General features: G+C 32.2%; 1 protein-coding gene across 5 annotated transcripts in view; it reads right to left on the bottom strand.

The window, feature by feature from the left end:
- Positions 1-20,915, bottom strand: part of LOC145261277 (alpha-N-acetylglucosaminidase-like) — a 120,721-nt gene that overhangs the window by 54,548 nt on the left and 45,258 nt on the right. For all 5 annotated transcript variants that reach the window (XM_080119754.1, XM_080119756.1, XM_080119752.1 and 2 more), the window contains 5 exons: positions 19,438-19,503; positions 15,929-15,992; positions 7,505-7,575; positions 4,999-5,073; positions 3,619-3,700 (listed from right to left, as the gene is read on the bottom strand). In XM_080119754.1, the coding sequence (XP_079975880.1) occupies positions 3,619-3,700; positions 4,999-5,073; positions 7,505-7,575; positions 15,929-15,992; positions 19,438-19,503 (358 nt within the window). The remainder of the gene's footprint in view (positions 1-3,618; positions 3,701-4,998; positions 5,074-7,504; positions 7,576-15,928; positions 15,993-19,437; positions 19,504-20,915) is intronic.

Here is a 20,915-nt window from a genome sequence, read left to right as displayed (position 1 = left end):
GACATTTTTGTATTTTATTAATTTTAAATGCCACCATAAGTGCCACTGTGAATAAGCACCTTTATTTTAAATAGATAAATATATACTTTTTTTTTAAAAAGTGTTGTATTGGTTCTTTAAACTTACTAATTACAATGCAATGAAATATTTTGTGTAATTACGATTTAGAACGAAGTAAAAACAAAGTTGTCTCCCTTGATTAAATAATCCAAGAAGAAATATGGTTAAGAACCAAAATATAATATCAAAAGAGCAAATATACTATCTCATAGCATCAATGACCATGCACAGGAGTAAAGTACTGAAGGTGGTGAGATTACATACTTGTTACTCTCCAAGAGTTAAATTGATACCAAACATTGGGCTCAACATTCATTTGGATTCTAGCTTCTGATTAGCTAATGTAGAAGAGGAAATTCATAAGACCTGGATGTGCCAATGAAAAATGTTCAGTAAAAGTTATTGTTTTTTGTTTTCTGCTTTTTTTTTAATAGAAATCTCTAGCAGGAAGCCACTTCATATAAGGAGCTAGAATAAAAAAAATTACTTCAAAGTCAAAAACTAGTCAATGATAAGTTTTATATGGATCAATTCTGACCCAGAAAACAGCAATTCTTCCCCCTTTATCAGAAACATCATTCATGGAACGCGAGGACTAAAGGTCAAAATAAGAGAAACAAGAGTTACGAGGCTGACGAAAGTAAACTTAAAATTCCTTTTCTACTCGTCATTAGTATAAGACTAGCAGGGAGACCAAACGTTGCCTGGGAATGAATAAGGATCAATGAAGGTTTCACCCTCCCATATTTCATTGTCATCAAACACGGTAAAATCGCCCACTTTTTCTTTCAATCCTCCCGGCAGTGACTTAGTCCACAATATATTGTAGTCTACATTGCACTGTAAAGAACATACTGTTGATTTTATAAAATTATTTTTTGTCTTGAATTAGTTTAAAATGCACAAGTAAAGTATCACAATTAAATTATGCTCTAAACAGAAACATTCATTTCAAACACGCCCCTGAATTACCAAAGGGCTTACTGTTGATTTTATATGCCAAGCGTTTCTGCTTGTGCAGTAATAAAACTTCTCAAATACACTTGTTATGTTAGGCTATGTAAAGTGTTAATCTTGGTCAAAATCTCTCGCTCCTTCTTTCAACAGATTATTTTAATTGTCGATTATCGATACTTATTGAAGGCATTCTGATACAAAACCTATCTAAAAACACTGCCAGGCACATAAAATACATTTGTGTGAAACTTTTAAAAAATTGGCCCAGTCGTTTAGGGGTCTACAGGGGACAAACTCACACACACAAAGTTTCTTTTATATAATAGTAGAATATGTTAGAATGGATGAACTGAAGCAAGTATACATCTAAGACCACCATAAAAAAATTTTTTGCAGAGATTGAAGACTGTTGACTTCATGTTAGAAACAGTTAAAAGAAAAAGGGTAGCAGTATGTTGTAAAATATCATTTTATTATGGACGAACTAGAAAAAAAAATTTAAGATAGGCAATAATAAACTCCACAAAATGTAAGGGGCCATGCTTCATAGTAGTTTTCATTGTTGATTAGTGACCTGTGAGCGACAACCACAGGACATTTGCTTCATCTTAGGTTGGTGCAAAAATAACGTCGGTTTTTGATGTTCAACTATACATATATATATATATAAAAACGATATTATTTTTGAACCAACCTAATACAACTCCCAAATCCAAACAGTTTAAAACATTTTGCATAAGCACTAGCGTTGAGATGATTAATCAAAATTGATACTTAAAAAAATTTTACTTTTTAAGGTATTGGAATCGGTATCAGAAAAATTTTTGCCAAAAAACAATTTTACTTTATTATTATTTCTCTGTTTTTGTTTAAAACTTTATTTTTCATAGATCACATTAATGATGAAATGATAAATATTTATTGATTTTAAACTATCAATACAACTAAAATCTATCAGTCACATAAAAATATATTTTTACATTTGCAAAAATATACTACATGGGTTTATGCGGTAATATAACCCCCTCCCACACACACACACAAAAAAACTTCTATATATAGAAATTTACAAAGAATCAGAATCGATAATTGTATCAAAATTAGGAGAAATATTATTGAATTGCCCCATCACTAATGAGCACACTTTAAAACTACTTCGCTATTTTCATGGCAAGTGCTTGTCTGAGCACCACTCTATGGTTCCCCCTTTGCCAAACTTTCACAAAAATAAAAATCTTTCTTTAGCTACTATGACCATCAACAGTTTTCTCCACTCTCTATCTGTGCCTAAATCTAAACGCTAATACCATGAACAAAGCTTCTTTCCTAGAACTGCCTGGTTGTGGAACTATGCTCTGCTAGCAATGTAATCTTCAAGTCCAATGTAAACAAGATATTTTAGCTGTCAACTCCATCCCTAAATAATCCGCTTCCACCCTATTTCAACCACTAACTATTAATACGCTGTGGTCTCAGTGACTACCATACACTCATTAATCCTTATCCTTGAGTGACTTTCAAGCCTTGATAAGTGTTGACTCCCATTTTAAAAACAAAGTTCAACAAAGTGGGGGAAGATGTGACTGGTTACCTTTAATGCATCCAAAACCAAACTCCTATCCTTACATCATCAACGCTCTGATCCCCAGCTGGCATCAATTGTGATGGATGGCTCTCGTCTGGGTGTTTTGACAAGCTTCTGGGTTTGACCTTTACTCCTGATCTGAAATGGAACACGTACATCAAGTCTGTTGCCAAGGTCGCTGGAAAGATGGTGGGATCCTTCTACCGCTCCAGAAGATATCTCACTACTGCTGCAATTCTCTATCTATATAAGAGCCAAGTATGTCCAAGGATGGAATACTGTTGCCATATCTGGGCAGGAGCTGCTAAAAACAGCCTATCTTGCCTTGACAGAGTACAAAATAGACTTCGTGGCTTAGTGGGGGATGCCCTTTTCTCTACCTTGCAACCTCTCTCCCACAGAAGAGACGTTGCGAGCCTATCCTTGTTTTATCGTTATTTTCATGGCAGGTGCTCGTCTGAGCTTCAATCTCTGGTCCCCCCCCTCGCTAATCTTTCACGAAAAACACCCGTCTAGCTGAGTCCACTGTGAAAAATTTCCCCCACTCTATATCTGTGCCTAAATCAAAACGCGGATTCCATGAACAAAGCTTCTTTCTTAGAACTGCATGCCTGTGGAACTCTGTTCCGTCTGCCTGCTTCCCTCCGGACTACAACTTGGATGTCTTCAAGTCCAATGTTAACAAATTCCTAATGAACTGCCCCCCCTTAATTAAACACTTCATCAAATCTCCACACTAACGTAATGTACTTGCAATAACCCTTATCCCTGATTGGCTTCCAGGCCTTGATAAGTGGTGATCACTGTGTAAAAAAAAAAAAAAAAAAAAACTGTATTCATACACCAAATTATTCTATTAGTCAATCGGCCAATTACTCCGTTGTTGTTTGTCTGTTCATATCAATAGTAAATAGTATATTGATTATTGATTATGCATATTTTTTTTTTTTAATCTGATTTTCTAAAATAAATGTTTGTCAGCGAACTATCAATTAAATATAAGTATGAAAACTAACCAGTGGAACTGAAGTGAGGAGAGCTTTGGCTTGTGGAAGTTTCCAGAAGTCAGAATCTTGGAAAAGCCAACCCTGCATCAACCTAGAAAAAACACACAAAGATTAACAATTATTTTTGGCATTTGTTTAGTTTATAAAGACAATAAAAAAATGAAAATATTGAGAAAAAAAATTATATTGTACGTACTCGTTATGGAATTAAGTTCTCATAAAAAAATTTTCACTTAATTTGATCAAGTAGTTTTTTGCTTTGCTTTTTTTTTGCAGAGGAAAATCAAATTTTAATGAGATCGATCATATCCTGCCATCTTGCCTATTTCATGGACGAGGAGGAGGGGGGGCACCAAGGGAGATAACTCCATCGCCGCTTAAAGTTTGTCAAAATTTGACAAGATTATTTTGAAAGACGAGCTGAAAAACATTTTAGTTTTTTTTCACTTATTTTACATAATTTTTCTGTTCTTTTTTAATCTCTTTTTTATTTTGTCCCTTGTTAATCCCTTTTTCATTTAAAGGCACCCCTATACATGAGGAAAATCAGTTTGCAAATTCTGGTGTGAATGCATAACTCCCCCCTCCCCTACATGAAAAAACAAAACTAACAAAATAATCTTTATGGTGTACATACCTGTGATGAAAAGAAAATATCATACACCAAAAATCAAGTAACTTGATCAAGTAGTTTTATTTTAAAAAAATTTATGGCTGAACAACAATCTCTCAATGTCAAGATAATTCCAAATAGGTTAAGCTTTTAAAAGATTTTAGATAAAAAACAAAACATTTCAGTTAGAAATTCCACGACCATTCCAGAGATCTAAAAAAGTAACCTGAAAATGGCAGGAAAGCAAATCAACCAAAACAATCACGAAATTGAGAAAAAAGTCTAGTGTTTATATCGCCTCACTAATTATGAATATTGCCTCACTAATTATGAATATCGCCTCACTAATTATGACTAAACTTAGCCAAACTGGTCTAACATAGAACTTATTTGGATATATCTAGGTCAAGGTCACATTTTTAGCAATAACTTCGGTTCTGTTCCTCAGAGACTCACTATTTGGACCATATTGTAGTCAATAAAATTTTACATCTTGTATAATCGAGCTTTACTTTGAAAAGTTTGGTCATGTTTGAAATTTTGACAAAATTTTAATCATGACCAAACTTTTCAAGACTGAAATTTTAACAAAATTTCAACGTGTTTTTTCCAAATTTTTTCTCTGCTTGGGATACTTTTTGATAAGACTAATTACCAATATGGAGAAATAAGGACTACATAAGACTTTGGCTTATCCTTACGTTGTCAGGCAGAGAGGAATATAGTCTGAGTTTTGACTTATACTTTTGCTTTATAGAAAATTAACAGATACTTACCAGACAGCATCAGGATCTGCAGATACCATTCCTTTATAAATCGCAGCACCAGACATTTTCAAGTATGTAATATTACTACAAAAAAAGAAGCAAAAAAGGGAGGGGGGATAAAAAAAAAAGTAATTTCCGAAGGATCTTTCATAATTTTACAATCCATAAGACATCATTTATAGGGAATTAACTACAAACACAGAATTATAGGAGTGATTATCTGTGAACCATTGGGTCAATGTTGTGGAATGCAAGTTCTTAAAAAACAGGATTTGTTTGGATGTTTTCAGAGGAAGATTAAATCTGAACAGTGCAGAACAAGAGGCTTCAGTGGTATGGTCACATTGAATGGATTACAATAGATGTAGAACAGTTGAAGTTGCAGAATCAGTTCATAAATGAAGACCAAAGAAAAAAAGAGAGGAAGTAAAAAAATAGATTTGAGAGAAAGAGGAAAAATTAAAGACCTGCCAATTTGGAAGTCAATTTCTTAAAACCATCCAATGTATATCAACATATAAAACAGCAACTAAACTGACAATGATAATGAGAAGGAGTAGCAGTATATATCTATATAATTACAAAACTCAAATGACCTTGTAACGATGTATGTAACCCATTTTCCGGTTTACGACATCTGGTTGCGCATGCGCGCGTGAAATATTAACGTTATTATTTTGAAATTATTATTTAACATGGGAAGAGTGGGGTTTAAAATAACTTTAAAATAACTTAAACGTAATACAGAAATGAACAATGTAAAAAAAAAAAAAAGGCAAATATATCAAATTTTGAATTTAACTATAATAATGGGACGCTGAAATATTAATGTTATTATTTCGAAATTATTATTTAACATGTGAAGAGTGGGGTTTAAAATAACTTAGATGTAATACAGAAATGAACAATGTAAAAAAAAGCAGATATATCAAAATTTGAATTTAACTATAATAAGTATTATGGTATCTGTTCAATGCACATTTACCTATAAGTATGGCCAACCACTTATAATTCAGTAACTGTAAATTTTTTTTTTCAAAAATAATCAATTATAATAAACAGAACGACTCATGGAAATCTATCTATTTTCTTTTTTCATTTTAATATACTTTCATAGAAATGTTTCTGTTATGTCAGAAAAAAAACTATTTTCTTTACGTCACAAAATCATACATAGCTGAAACAATAATGTAACTTAACAGAAAAATATGGTAATAAAAAATAAAACGTATATATATATATATATATATATATATATATATATATATATATATATGTATATATATATGTATATATATAGGGCATAATAGATTCACTGATTGGTATAATAATAAGTTGATTGATTTTGTGCTACAAAACAGATACTGTCAAGAATTGTATAAGTCAACTGAATTAAAGGAATAAATTATAAGATGCTCAACATCATGAATTTTGGAATATAACTTTTTGTCATTTATTCTCTCTCTATATATATATTTGTATATTTTGGCAGCAAGTCATTATTCAAGCATATCAGATTAAGCACGACCAAGTTTTTTTTCCCCGACTTTGTTGGATAACTTTTCGATTCACCAAGGAGTCTTTATTATTTCAGCTGTTGTTCGATCATATTCTTATCAAGTGCTTTCTATTGGTACATCCGATCGTTGTCAAGAGTGATTGTTGTTGTCATTTTCTTTATTGAAGCTTGGTGTATTTATAGTTAATTCCTTATTTTATATTTTATTTATTTAGTTATTTATTTATTGTTAGTTGTTGAATAGTATATTTGTCCCGATATTAAACAAAATTCTTTCAATAAGTTTTTTTCATTAGTATAGCTTCTAGTAATTTTAGTCTACCTTTATAACCAATATAAAATTTTAAAAAAAAGAATAGAACTATAAATACACCAAGCCTCAATAAAGAAAAGAATGACAACAGCAAGAACCATCCTTGACGATGAACAGATGTAGCAATAGAAAGCACTGAAGAAGCAGAACTGACAAATAAACATACAAACTTATTCTTATACTTGTCATTCCAGTGAAAAAAGAAGAGATCAACACCGTCTGCCACAGGCAGAACAATACCATATATCAATGGTCAGTTAGAATGAATGAAGTGAAGACAAGTGGATCACCATACAAAACGTTTTGGTAAAGCTCGACAACTCTGCTGACTCCATGTAAGAAACAATTGAATAAAATATCCCTAGGTATGTGTATAATTAAACATGGCCTCTTTACTGCAAGAGGAAACCGCCAGAACTGAAAGAACTTTGGTGCACTGAAGAATTGCATATTATGCACTGATATTTTATGCAATAGGTGGCTGTTGATCCTATTAGTGTTACTGGTATGATGTGATCCAATACTAGTCGCTGTATCATTTGGTTTTCAAGTGATGACTTAACTATGTCTAACTTGGGAGGAAGATGGCTGAAGAAGCAGAACTAACAAATAAACATAAAAACTTATTCTTACATATGATTTTTTTTATAAAAAAAAAATTCAAAATCAAACTAAATTTTTACCTTGATTTTGGTCGCATTTCATTGAATAAGTCCGTTGCATATACATGATTTGTTCCATGTTCTTTAATCATCTAAAGAAATGGAAACAAAGTTAAATTACAAAATATAGAAAAAAAAAACAATAAAAGCAATGTATAAAAAAATATAATCTACCAATTAAAGTCTTTTAAATTTTGATTACTTTTAGTGATGCATGATTTATTTTGGAAAAATGTTTTAACAAAATCATGAATTATAACTAGGGCTAAAGCAACAGCATATTCTTTTCATTGTTTTTACTCTCAAATGTGTATGCGTTGATATCTTATATGCTTTTATATAAAATGATGTGTTTCTCGGTTGATTAACTGTCTAACGGTGTCGGATATATACTCGAGAGTCAAAACAATGAAAAGAATATTCTCTTGTCATAGCCCTAATTATAACTAATAAAATAGTAACTATAATCCTGCGGCACATTTTTCAATCAATTTTATTGCACAGATTTGAAGCACACTTGTTGAAGGATGAATAATTAATTTATTTTTATTTCGGACTACTAGTCTTTATTAGTTGTTGTTTTCATCTTTTATTGGATTGACGGATAGGAACTTCGAATCTCCTAACTGCATTCTCAGCCATCACTGCCATCCGTAGTTGTTGTCGTCTCACCACAATCCAATAAAAGATGAAAAACAACAACTAATAAAGATGAGACTAATAGTCCGAAATAAAAATAAATTAATATATATAATGCTCATCTCAAAAATGAATTCCAATTAAGGAATAATATATATATAAACACTGTTCACTTTGGATAAGAAATAAAACTTCCATTAAATTTCTTGTCATCTTGGTTTGTATGTTTTCTTTTACATTCTAGTTGTAGCTTAATACCATCTGTCTATAATTTACTTACCATGCATTGCACCACAACATTTAGACATGTACATGGTGAAAAGGCATTCTATACCCACTTACGAGGAACTACTTCTGTGACTAAACGTACTTACATTTGAACAGTAACCTAATTCTAACCCACAGCCCCAGAAGGCCCCCAAAATACTCTTGCACATTTCAGCTCAACAGGTGAAAGGCTGCTTACTGTGGTCTAGCAGTGATTTTTTCAAAAAAGAGTCGGGCGAAAGAAACGCTAATTCCGTAATGGTGAAAATTTAGAAAATATTTCCAATTTTGAAGAAAATAATAGGGATCTTCATCGTACTTACGGTTGCATCAAAAAAGGAAAGTTACGGAATTAGTGTTTCTTTCGTCTTTTTTTTTTAAATCATTTAAGGATTTTGCTTTTATTTTTATACAACTACAATGAGGATCTCCGTTATTTTCATCAAAATTGGAAATATTTTCAAATTTTCACCAGCTATAGGCAAATGACTTCACTGCCGTGTGGATGCCTTGGAAAAGACAAAGGCTAATAGAGTAAACCCCAACAAAAAAATCCGGTTTCGAGTCCTGATAAGTGGATGTTGAAGCTTTGCAACACCTTTCCGGCAACTTCTGCAGCTGCACTGGCCCTGACTATATTGGCTTGCCTTTCCATCGGACTTTGTCTGCAATACTGAGAGGAGTATCCTACTAACTGAGCAAACCTAGGTTTCCTTGTCACCTGCCCGGATCTGCATCCAGAGAACTAGATCCAACTTCGAACTGTGTAGCCGCATCAGATGATGCAGGTTGCCACTGTCTTATCAAACATTGTCTTGTTAGACAGATGGTTGTCACCAATGGACTAGCATAATACCACAAATACAAGAGAAACTTGGACAACTGTTTTGAGGATGTACGTCTAGTGTTATACTCCTCATGCACAACAGTACAGACCTACCTGTACTCCACAATTACAACAATACAAACCAACTTGAACTAATTTCAACTATAGGCCATAAATCACTCTCCTATAGTCACATCTATCCAAGTTTATCAATCGTAAAACCTATAACTACACAGGAAATTCACATGGATTCTTCATTATTATGGATAAGCACTACCTTATGTTACACATAGATGCAAATTGGTAGATTCAAATACTAAGCTTTCAATATCTACATACATCTTAGTTTTTCTTTCTTTTTTTAGTGTTTTCATTGTTATCATTTTAGGATAAACCCTGTTTAATATATTTCAGTTATATTTCTTCGACTGAGGACATTTAACCTTTGTTAAATACTTTTGAACAATCTTTGGATATTTTAAATCTGTCACCTCCAGCATTCGCTACTTGAAAACGCCAGTAGATTCACATCCCTACATCAAATGGACGGATCTTGTGTAAGACCTCTATGAATTCACCTCCACCCTCTTCATTCTTGAAGTTCATCACAAAAATGTTTTTTTCTCTTTGTACAGACTGGCTCAACTTGAAATTTCGCCCACAGTTAAATGCATTTCAGATAGATTCTTGTTCAAATAGGAGACTTAAAATCATTGCCTAGACCAGTTTCTGTCTATCCTGCTAGAAATCTGCAGTGAACAGATGTATACGAATCTCATCTGAAACTTTAGGTACTCTCAATGCACAATTTAACCATATCAACATAGACTTAGACAGACCTTGGTTGGCCAGCCAAGGTTACTCAAATATTTTTCTATTTTCAGCATAAAACCTATCATTTCAGATGAAAATGGTTATCATTGTTGGCATATTGCCAGTTTTCTCTTGTTGGCAATTTTCATGTTCGTTTAAATGTATTCTCACATACTGCTATCATTAAAGAATCTCTTGTCTTTTTATCGCTTAAAATCTTAAGCAGTGGGTCAAGTAATTACAGTTATAGAAGTGAATTCATTGTTGTAAATTTTCAAAACAATGGAAAGATTTTAATTCTGTATGTTGATAAAGCATTGTTTTCTGATGAGAAAAAATACTATTTAAGCAAAGTGATGGCTACCTTCTGTCTAATAAGACAATGGCATTCTTCATCTAGTCTGGTGCACCAGAGCATCTGCTCTAGCTATACAGTTCAAAGCTGGAATTGGCTCTCCGAATGCAGGCCTGGGAGGGTGATAAAGAGGCCTAGGTTTGCCCAGTTTTCAGGGTACCTCTCTCTGTGTTCCAGACAAAGTTCAACAGAAAGGCAAGCCAATACAGTCAGAGCTAGTGCAGCTGCAGAAGTTGCCGGAAAGGTGTTGCAGTGCTTCATCAGCATCGGGAATCTAAACCGGATTCTTTGTCAGGGTTACCTCCTTTCCCCAGGCATCCACAATTCAGTGAAGCGATTTGCCCATAGTAATGGCTTGAAAGAATAATTCACAGCCATCCTATTCTCCAGATTTGGTCCACAATGACTAATGCTGTTTCCAGACCTCCAAAGAATGTTCCAGGCAGAGATATAACTTTAATGAAGAAATGATATCAAAATATGAGGCGTATTTCACAAAAAGGGCACTAAATTGTTAACGAAACATTGAAATCAGTTTCCTTCTAAGAACATGCACTATGTTGAAAAATAAATCGAATTTTATCTAAAAGTTGTTTTATTATTTAGGCCCAAAACTAATTGCGTAATGTGTTAGCTTCCACAGTAAAAAAAAATGTTTTTTTTAAATGTCCTAAATAAAATGAATTTTTGTTATGAAATAAAGTTCACCAATAAAACAATAAACAATGTCATAAATGTTTTTTAAATGTCCTAAATAAAATGAATTTTTGTTATGAAATAAAGTTCACCAATAAAACAATAAACAATGTCATAAATGTTTTTTAAAATGTCTTAAATAAAATGAATTTTTGTTATGAAATAAAGTTCACCAATAAAACAATAAACAATGTCATAAATGTTTTTAAAATGTCTTAAATAAAATGAATTTTTGTTATGAAATAAAGTTCACCAATAAAACAATAAACAATGTCATAAATGTTTTTTAAAATGTCTTAAATAAAATGAATTTTTGTTATGAAATAAAGTTCACCAATAAAACAATAAACAATGTCATAAATGTTTTTTAAAATGTCTTAAATAAAATGAATTTTTGTTATGAAATAAAGTTCACCAATAAAACAATAAACAATGTCATAAATGTTTTTTAAAATGTCTTAAATAAAATGAATTTTTGTTATAAAATAAAGTCCACCAATAAAACAATAAACAATGTCATAAATTAAAATTAATAAAATTCACCTCTTCAATAAATCTTTCCAATTTCAGCAAAAAGTGAAGTAAAGGCTAATAGGATGTTAAAATGATGAAGAATATTATGAGAAGATTAGTAACTGATGAATAAAATTTAATTATTCAGGACGTATGTAAAAAAAAATAAATAAACAATGTCATGGGTTAAAAAGTAAATTTGATCCTGTGACACTTTTCTCAAAGTTTCACTAGCCAGCGAGTTCTATAAAAGAAATGTTTTTGTTTTTAATTATTACTAGTGGGGGTACCCGGCGTTGTTCGGTTGTTTGGAGGTGTGTGTGGGGGGGGGGGGGTAAGATTAAAACAAACCTGTTTAAAATAAAAAGTTGGCCGGGTGTTTGGAGGTGTAAAAGAAAAAAAAGTTTTAGTAGGAAGGTAGCCTTGACTCGAAGGTGGAAACGAAATGGAAAAAACTCTAAGATCTAACCATCTCGGCCACGAGGGGAGAGAAAGTCATCAGTGTCTTAAGTTAACGTTTATAAAGTGAAATTGACAGGTGCGAGAAAGTTAAGTCACATGATGTTTGGCCTACTTTTGCGCTGCAAACTAGTTTCTGTTTCCCCCGCCCCATCATTCGCTTTTTCTATACTGAAAAGCGTAACAAAGACGTGGCGATCAAAAAATATCTCAAAAATAGCGCGTAAAGTTGGCAAATTAAAGATAGCCGCAACTCCCGTTCTTAAGTCGTAGATATTATGATTTAGACAGCATATAAGTAGTTTTAAGAAGGAGTGAGCCAACCGAGAAGCCCGGCAAAAAAAGCCCTTGGCGGACATACACAAAAATGCACACACACACACACACACACACACACACACACACTAACATGCACACACACTAACACGCACACACACTAACACACATTTTCGCTTTTATATATATAGACTAGCAGGGGTACCTGGCATTGCCTGGGTGTTTGGAGGTGTGTGTGGTGTTAAATAAAAAAGAAATCGGAGGGGGGGATCGAACCCGAAGCCCTGAGGCAAAGTTTGAAAATAAAATCGGCCAGCCAGAATGAGTTACTGAAAGATGTTTGAATTTATTTAAGAACCAAATTGACAGGTGCGTGCATGGAAGTCGTAGAGCGTTACGATGACGACGACAGTAATAGCTATTCAGCAAATGAGGTCAATTACCAGGCTTGTTTGTTATAAGTGAAGTAAAAAAAGAAAACATAAAAACGAACGTTAAAACTTAAGGGGGGGGGGGGGTTGTAATCAAAACATCGAAAAAAAAATACAAGAAAACTAACGTAAGGCAAACGAACGATGTTAAATTTAAAAATCAAAAAAAGAAAAAAGAAAACAGAAAAACGAACACGTGAAAAATGGCTTAAATAAGCCTGTTTTGCGGGGGAACCCAGCTTTGCCCGGGTGTTTGGAGGTGTGTGTGGTGTTAAATAAAAAAGAAACCGGGGAGTGGGCGGGGGGGGGGGGGGTAAAAGTTGGTAGGATCGAACCCAAACCCTTAGGCGAAGTTTGAAAATAAAATCGGCCAGCCAGAATGAGTTACTGAAAGATGTTTGAATTTATTTAAGTAAGAACCAAATTGAGAGGTGCGTGCACGGAAGTCGTAGAGCAATAGCTATTCAGCAAATGAGGTCAATGACCAGGTTTGTTTGTTATAAGCGAGGTAAAAAAAGAAAACAACGTTAAAACTTAAGCGGGGGGGGGGGGGTAATCAAAACATAAAAAAAAAAAAACTAACGTAAGGCAAACGAACGATGTTAAATGTAAAAATCGAAAAAACAAAAAAGAAATGGCTTAAATAAGCCTGTTTCGATATTAAAATTTAAAAAATTGGTGGGTACCCGGGTGTTTTTGGGTGTGTGGTCGGGGGTGGATAAGCGAAGTAAAAAAAAAAACAGGAAAACGAACGTTACGTGAAAAATGGCTTAAATAACACTGGTTCAATATTCAAATTTAAAAAATTTAAAAAACAAAAGATATCTCACACCACGGTTCAAACCCAAAACATTTAGATAATGAACCAATGCGCCAACCAACTGAGCTAACTCGACGTACATGAAATTTAGTCAGTTTTTCAACTATTTAAAGTAAATCAGGTCATGACGTCATCTGACGCATGCGTAGAATCGGTCGTCGTCACGAAAGAACCGTTTTTGTTCACCCCCCCTGTCGAAAATTGTCGATTTCGGGGTGAAAAAATGAACGTTTTTGGCCAATTTTTCGAGTGAAGGATGGAGCTTCAATATGATACCGAATTTGTGAATTTTCGTCATGTCTGTCAAAAGTTTTTAGTGGACACACATACAAACATACATACACACATTTTCGCTTTTATATTTATAGAAAACTAGCGAGGGGTACCCGGCGTTGCCCGGGTGTTTGTAGGGGTGTGTGATGTTAAATAAAAAAGAAACCGGGGGGGTAGGATCGAAGCCGAACCCCTGAGGCGAAGTTTGAAAATAAAATCGTCCAGCCAGAAGTGAAAGATGTTCGAAAGTCGTTGAGTGTTACGACGACGACGATAACGATGTAAGCATTGTTATAAGCGAAGTAAGAAAAGAAAACAACGTTTTAATTAAGCGGGGGGAGGGGGGGGTAAAACACAAAAAAAAATAACGTAAGGCAAATGAACGATTAAAACAGAAAAAGGAATGAACGTTACGTGAAAAATGGCTTAAATAATACAGGGTTCAATATTTAAATTTAAAAATTCGAAAAAAAAAAAAAGACATCTCACACCACAATTCGAACCCAAAACGTTTAGATAATGAACCAAGGCCTTAACTACCTGCGCTAAAGCGGCGTATATAAAGTTTGTTCGGTTTATCAACTATTTAAAGTAAATCAGGTCACAACATCATGACGTCATCTGACGCATGCGTTGTTGACCCTCCTCCCTGTCGATTTCGGGGTGAAAAAGTTAACGTTTTTCTCGTTTTCTGTCTAGACATCTCTCTCTCTCTCTCTCTGTTTGCGTCTCTCTCACTCTCTCTCTCTCCGTTTGCATCTCTCTCTCACTCTCTCTCTCTCTCTCTCTCTCACTCACTTCGTCTTCCTTACTCTAAAGACTGGAAAATGGCGTCGGGCTGTTTTTATTTTTAAAAACTTCGTTCGTTAATATTTTTTGTAAGCGTATTTTTTTTTTACTTCACATGTTTCGCTTGTTATTTTTCGTTTAACTATCGTATCTACCTATTTTGAATGTGGTAATAACTTTGGTAACGTTGCCATAACGTAGAAGTTCATAGTTTAGCTTTAATTAATTTTTTTTTTACCGATAACAGCATTTTTAAATTGTAAATTCAGACCGCCATTAGAGGTTGCTGACGTCAAGATCACGTGACATGACTCAGCAGGTTTTAAATACAAGTTGACCCAAAATAAACGGCCGCGTGTATACTTTATGTAGAAGAGTTGTCGGCCGTATTTTTGGGGGCAGTTATAAATCGATTTAAAAATATGTAATGTCTAACATTAAAATGTCACTTTTTTTAGCCCCCCCCCCTGCAGAAAATTGATCAGTTGACGCACTTCTGATGGTCACTTTGGGCCAATTTTTCAATATTTGTCGTCTGGAAGGTGGGGCTTTCATATGAGACCAAGTTTGTGAATTTTTGTTGTGTCTGTCGAAAGGTTTTAGCAGACACACAAACATACATACATACACCCATTTTCGCTTTTATATATATAGACTAGCGAGAGGTAGCCTGGGTGTTTTTCGGGGTATGTGAAAAAAACCCGAAGCGTTGACGACACGCAGTTGGAAAATTGTAAAATGTTAAAAAAACAAACAGGTGCGCGTTTTTGATTGACATGACGGTGATAGATATTCAGCAGTTACGATTTTGTGCGGGACAGTTTTGAATAAATCGGTTTGTTTGTTTTTAAAAACCTGCTCCCTGTTCATTACGAGGAGCGAAATGAAAGCTACAGTCTGATATGACGAAGTCGACATTGAACAAACTGGCTTTCAGCCTGTGATTAGAGTCGAGTTTCGCTTTTTTTATACCGAAAACCGAATGTAACGCGTGCCGATGCGGGAAATGTGGAATAATTAACGTTTGAAAGTCAATAAAATTAAATAGACAGGCAAGCTCCGTGGGTAATTCTGAGATATTACAATTTATAGATTTATAGATGATATAAAAAGTTTTAAGAAGTTGTGAAGCGAGCAAGCGCTTCTCTGAAAGAAGCCTTTCGTGGACATCGAGGAAAAGCGAACATACATACATTTTCGCTTTTATATATATAGATTATTTAGTTGTGTATATTTTGTAAAAAAACAGTTATCAATGTTATGGATTAAAACTAATAATAAAGTTCACCTCTTCAATAAATTTTCTTCCAATTTCAGCAAAAAGTGGGTCTTCAAAATCAATAATGGTTGTCCTGAAAAAAAAAAAAATTTTAATACATGCATATCGCAAAACGCATAAAATATCAAAAAGAATCTAATTACAAAAAAATCATTCTGTTGAAATGTGGATACTTAAGATCATAGATTTTCTTTCAATTTTCTACCTAATTATGTTCTATTTGTTTTGATTTTTCCAGACTTACAAATCGACGAACACTAACATCATTGTTGTTCATTAAAGTTGAACATCTAAATGATTTAATTTTGTTAGCCCCTTCAAATATGACTGGGAGAAAGAGAACAAGAAAGGTTGACCAGTGGGAAAGCGAAACAGCAAAACGGAAGCGAAATAATGGAGAAGAATATGTCAGATGTCAGTAGTTCTTCAAAATGCCTTGTATGAAAGTGTAGGCTTAGAAAAGCATATTCTTGCAAAAGAAAATGTTTTGTAAAAATAGGTGGAAAAGGTTGCATTAATATTCAAATCATTCTGAAAAATAGAAAATTACGAGCAAAATCATTTAATCTCTTTTTTTGTGAAAAGCATCAAGTGGTGATGATGTCGTTTTTCCACCAAACACGTCATTATATATATATATATATATATATATATATACACACATATATATATATATATATATATATATATAGAGAGAGAGAGAGAGAGAGAGAGAGATGATTGATAATTTATAATTAAAATTAAAAATCTGTTTCATAAGGAAGAACAAAACAAAATCAATAAATTGTACGATCGTTTCGGAAACAATGTTTTTATTGTGATAGACAGTGAGTCTTAGACAATGATTTTTTTTAAACAAAGTCTCCTCATCAGCAAAAATATTGGGTGGGTTTTTTTTAAAGACACCAAAAATAAACCAAGCATTTTTTAAGTAAGGCAGATATATCTTTTAATGGTTTGTCTCCTAAAAGTCGTACGTATCATCGCTGATGCATTCATTTGGTAATATATATATATATATATATATATAATGTGATGCTCACGGTTTGTTTATAAACAAGACGTTAGAGCACTATAAAAGTGGTGGACGAATGTTTGTTTAAATAGACATTTGGCGAGATAATTTACGGGCACCGCTCCCATGGGTCGATCGGTAGAACTACTGACTGTCAACGCGATGGTTCTAGGTTCAATCCTCGGCTTGGGAGAGGTACTAGTCTAGCGGCACTGATGAGTTGTGATACAACGAAACAGGACTGTATGTCGATGACTACAAATATATATATGTCCTGAAAAATGAAGAGAAAATAGCATGAAAACACTTTCCACATCTATTCACACTAAAGAGAAGTGATACAGTGAAACAGCCGTTTTGGGTGTCTACATTTGTCCCTCCCCACTTTCACTAAGTATAAAGCGTTACTCTTCATATAGAATAGAGTAATCTAAGTAACCATTAATGAAAACGTAAAACAAAAATCAACATAATCTCTCTGTCAGGACGAACACTAGCATGTAAGATGATCACAACGTTTCGAATATACATCTAACCAATGAAAAACTGATCGGGAAAAACAGCTGGCTGTTGATTATATATATATATATATATATATATATATATATATATGTATATATATATATACACTTGTAATGCAATAAATCTACTGGTATGTAAATCCAGTGATTATCGGTCTTACAAAATATTATTGGATCTAATATTTTATAAAGACAATCCCAGCTAAATAAAGATTGCTCAATATACCAGATAGAGCAAATAAATCATAATTTAGTAATTTAAATTTTATGAAGTGAAATGGTTAAATTTCAAATCTAGAATTATTATTATATGCAGGACAAAGAATACATTTCAATAAGTATAATACGTTAATCTATAGGTTTTCGATGTTTACCCATCTCCTATAAGGAAAAAAATATTAGCAAATATTATAATGGTTTATACCTAATTTGCTAAATGTAATAAACATAGAAAATCATAATTAAAAGTTTGTAAAGTTTTTAAATTATAGAATAAGGGAAATTATATATTAGTTCAGAATGAAAATGATATTGAACTTCATATCCATTTGGATATGAAGTTCAATATCCTCTTCATGGGTAAACATCGAAAACTGGCATGCTTTGTCACCCATAAAAAAAAAAGCCTTAATGTAAGTCAACAGAAGGTATATCTCAAAGGGCTAAGATCACTGAGCAATAGAGATCAATATTGAAAACGGTGAGAAAAGTCTACTGCATAATAAAAATCTACTTACGAATACATTGTTGCATTGAATAGTATCACCAGAGAAAAGTATACCACATAACAAAGTTCCAATGGTTAACACATTGTTTTTATCAACAAAAACCATCTTTCTCTTTTTTTTTAATTCCTTCATTCTTCTCTGTCACATGATTAAATAAACCAATCAAATATTGTCAAATGATTAAATAAACCAATCAAATATTGTAAAATGATTAAATAAACCAATCAAATATTGTCATATGATTAAATAAACCAATCAAATATTGTCATATGATTAAATAAACCAATCAAATATTGTCATATGATTAAATAAACCAATCAAATATTGTCATATGATTAAATAAACCAATCAAATATTGTCAAATGATTAAATAAACCAATCAAATATTGCCAAATGATTAAATAAACCAATCAAATATTGTCACATGATTAAATAAACCAATCAAATATTGTCAAATGATTAAATAAACCAATCAAATATTGTCAAATGATTAAATAAACCAATCAAATATTGTCACATGATTTAATAAACCAATCAAATATTGTCACATGATTAAATAAACCAATAAAATATTGTCAAATGATTAAATAAACCAATCAAATATTGTCAAATGATTAAATAAACCAATCAAATATTGTCACATGATTAAATAAACCAATCCAATATTGTCACATGATTAAATAAACCAATCAAATATTGTCACATGATTAAATAAACCAATCAAATATTGTTAAATGATTAAATAAACCAATCAAATATTGTCAAATGATTAAATAAACCAATCAAATATTGTCAAATGATTAAATAAACCAATCAAATATTGTCAAATGATTAAATAAACCAATCAAATATTGTCAAATGATTAAATAAACCAATCAAATATTGTCACATGATTAAATAAACCAATCCAATATTGTCATATGATTAAATAAACCAATCAAATATTGTCATATGATTAAATAAACCAATCAAATATTGTCACATGATTAAATAAACCAATCAAATATTGTCACATGATTAAATAAACCAATCAAATATTGTCACATGATTAAATAAACCAATCAAATATTGCATCAGACCATAGCTGATGTGAAGGGAGTAAAATCCTGTCAATCATAAGTATTAACTATTTACGCTTGACAATTCATATTTAAACTAATCGAAAAAAAAAAAAAAAAAAAAAAATTACTGCATGTAACACAACAAAACTTGTAATAGATGAAATAATTTTTTAACATAGCTTTCAATTCTTACCCTGTATATGGTGGTTGAAATCGGCTCCAGTTCCGCAATGTAGTAACATTTACATTTGAATACAGTCTAAAAAAATAAAAATTAATTCTTTTCTTAAATGATGAATTTGAATTAAGCTAACAGATGAATGCAATAAAGAAATCGTTATTATACAATTAGCTGTAGTACTTGTGTATGGTAGGTATGCAGTTTACATTTCTTCATATATATATATATATATATATATAGACTAGCAAAAGTATCCGTCGTTGACTGGGTTCAAAAACAGCCTACAGAAAATGGACTTTGATTTATGAAAGTATGATAGGTTGAAGGAAGGGTTGTAAAGAGATAGCTTCAAATTTGGGGGTATAAAAACCAAAACAAAATATGATGAAAGTAAAAATAAAATAGATAAACCCCATAATTTATTATACCATACCTGTTCACACTGAAACACTTATCACAATATCCTGTGGATCTATATTAAAAAACCTTGTTAAACTTTGTGACATATTTCCATTCTATGGAGGTCAGGCGCGAACGAACACCTCATAATTTTATTATAACATATTTCTTCAAACTGAAACATAATTATCAAAGTATACTTACGCAGATAGATATGAAAAGTCTTTATTAAAGTTTGTGCTTATTTCCATTCTATGAAGGCCAGGTGCGAACGCAGACCCCCACAATTTTATTATACCATCCCTATTTAAGTTAAAACATACTTATCAAAGTATTATTATGTACATCTATATCAAAAACACTTGTAAACGTTTTTTTTTTAATTTTTAAATTTTTTATTTCCATACTTTGTGGGCCAGGCGTGTATGCAGACCCCACAATTTTAATGAATCATCATTATGCCAGATCAAACATACTCATTCCTGTGTCTCAATACATCTTCTATCATTATATTTGATCAGTTTTCTATAATAGTCAACCATATAGGAGCCTATTCGTGACCAGACACACACACAGACGTTCAGCTTTATATTATTTATATATATATATATATATATATATATTATTCTGATTTAAGTGGTTATAAAAAGAAATTAAAATTCAGAGTATCTTGCTTCATTGGTATCTAATAGCTATGGATCAAATTTAATGCAAATCTGAAATATTTTAATTTTCAAATAAGAGATTGTAGTCATAGTATGCCCTTTATTATTAATTGATGCCTAATACTACTGTTAAAATTGTGTCTAAATTTTTATGAAAAGTTCACACATCCTTTTTATCAACTTTGCATAAATTAAATTAAACTAAATATAGCCCACATTACAATCCCTTATATCTAACAGCTGCTCTAGAATTCATAATAATAAAGTAGTTAGTTTAGGTGTGAGTCCTCTGCATACAAATATATATATACATATATATATATACATATATATATATATATATATATATATATATATATATATATGATTAAGAAGTAAAAATTAAGTTTACACGCTAAAAGCTTCTGTAAACTTAAAAAGAACATA

Source organism: Euprymna scolopes, chromosome 37 (assembly GCF_053919585.1).
Source record: "Euprymna scolopes isolate OS-2025 chromosome 37, ASM5391958v1, whole genome shotgun sequence".
NCBI classification, from domain to species: Eukaryota; Metazoa; Mollusca; class Cephalopoda; order Sepiida; family Sepiolidae; genus Euprymna; species Euprymna scolopes.
This window is presented reverse-complemented; position numbering and strand designations above follow the sequence as displayed.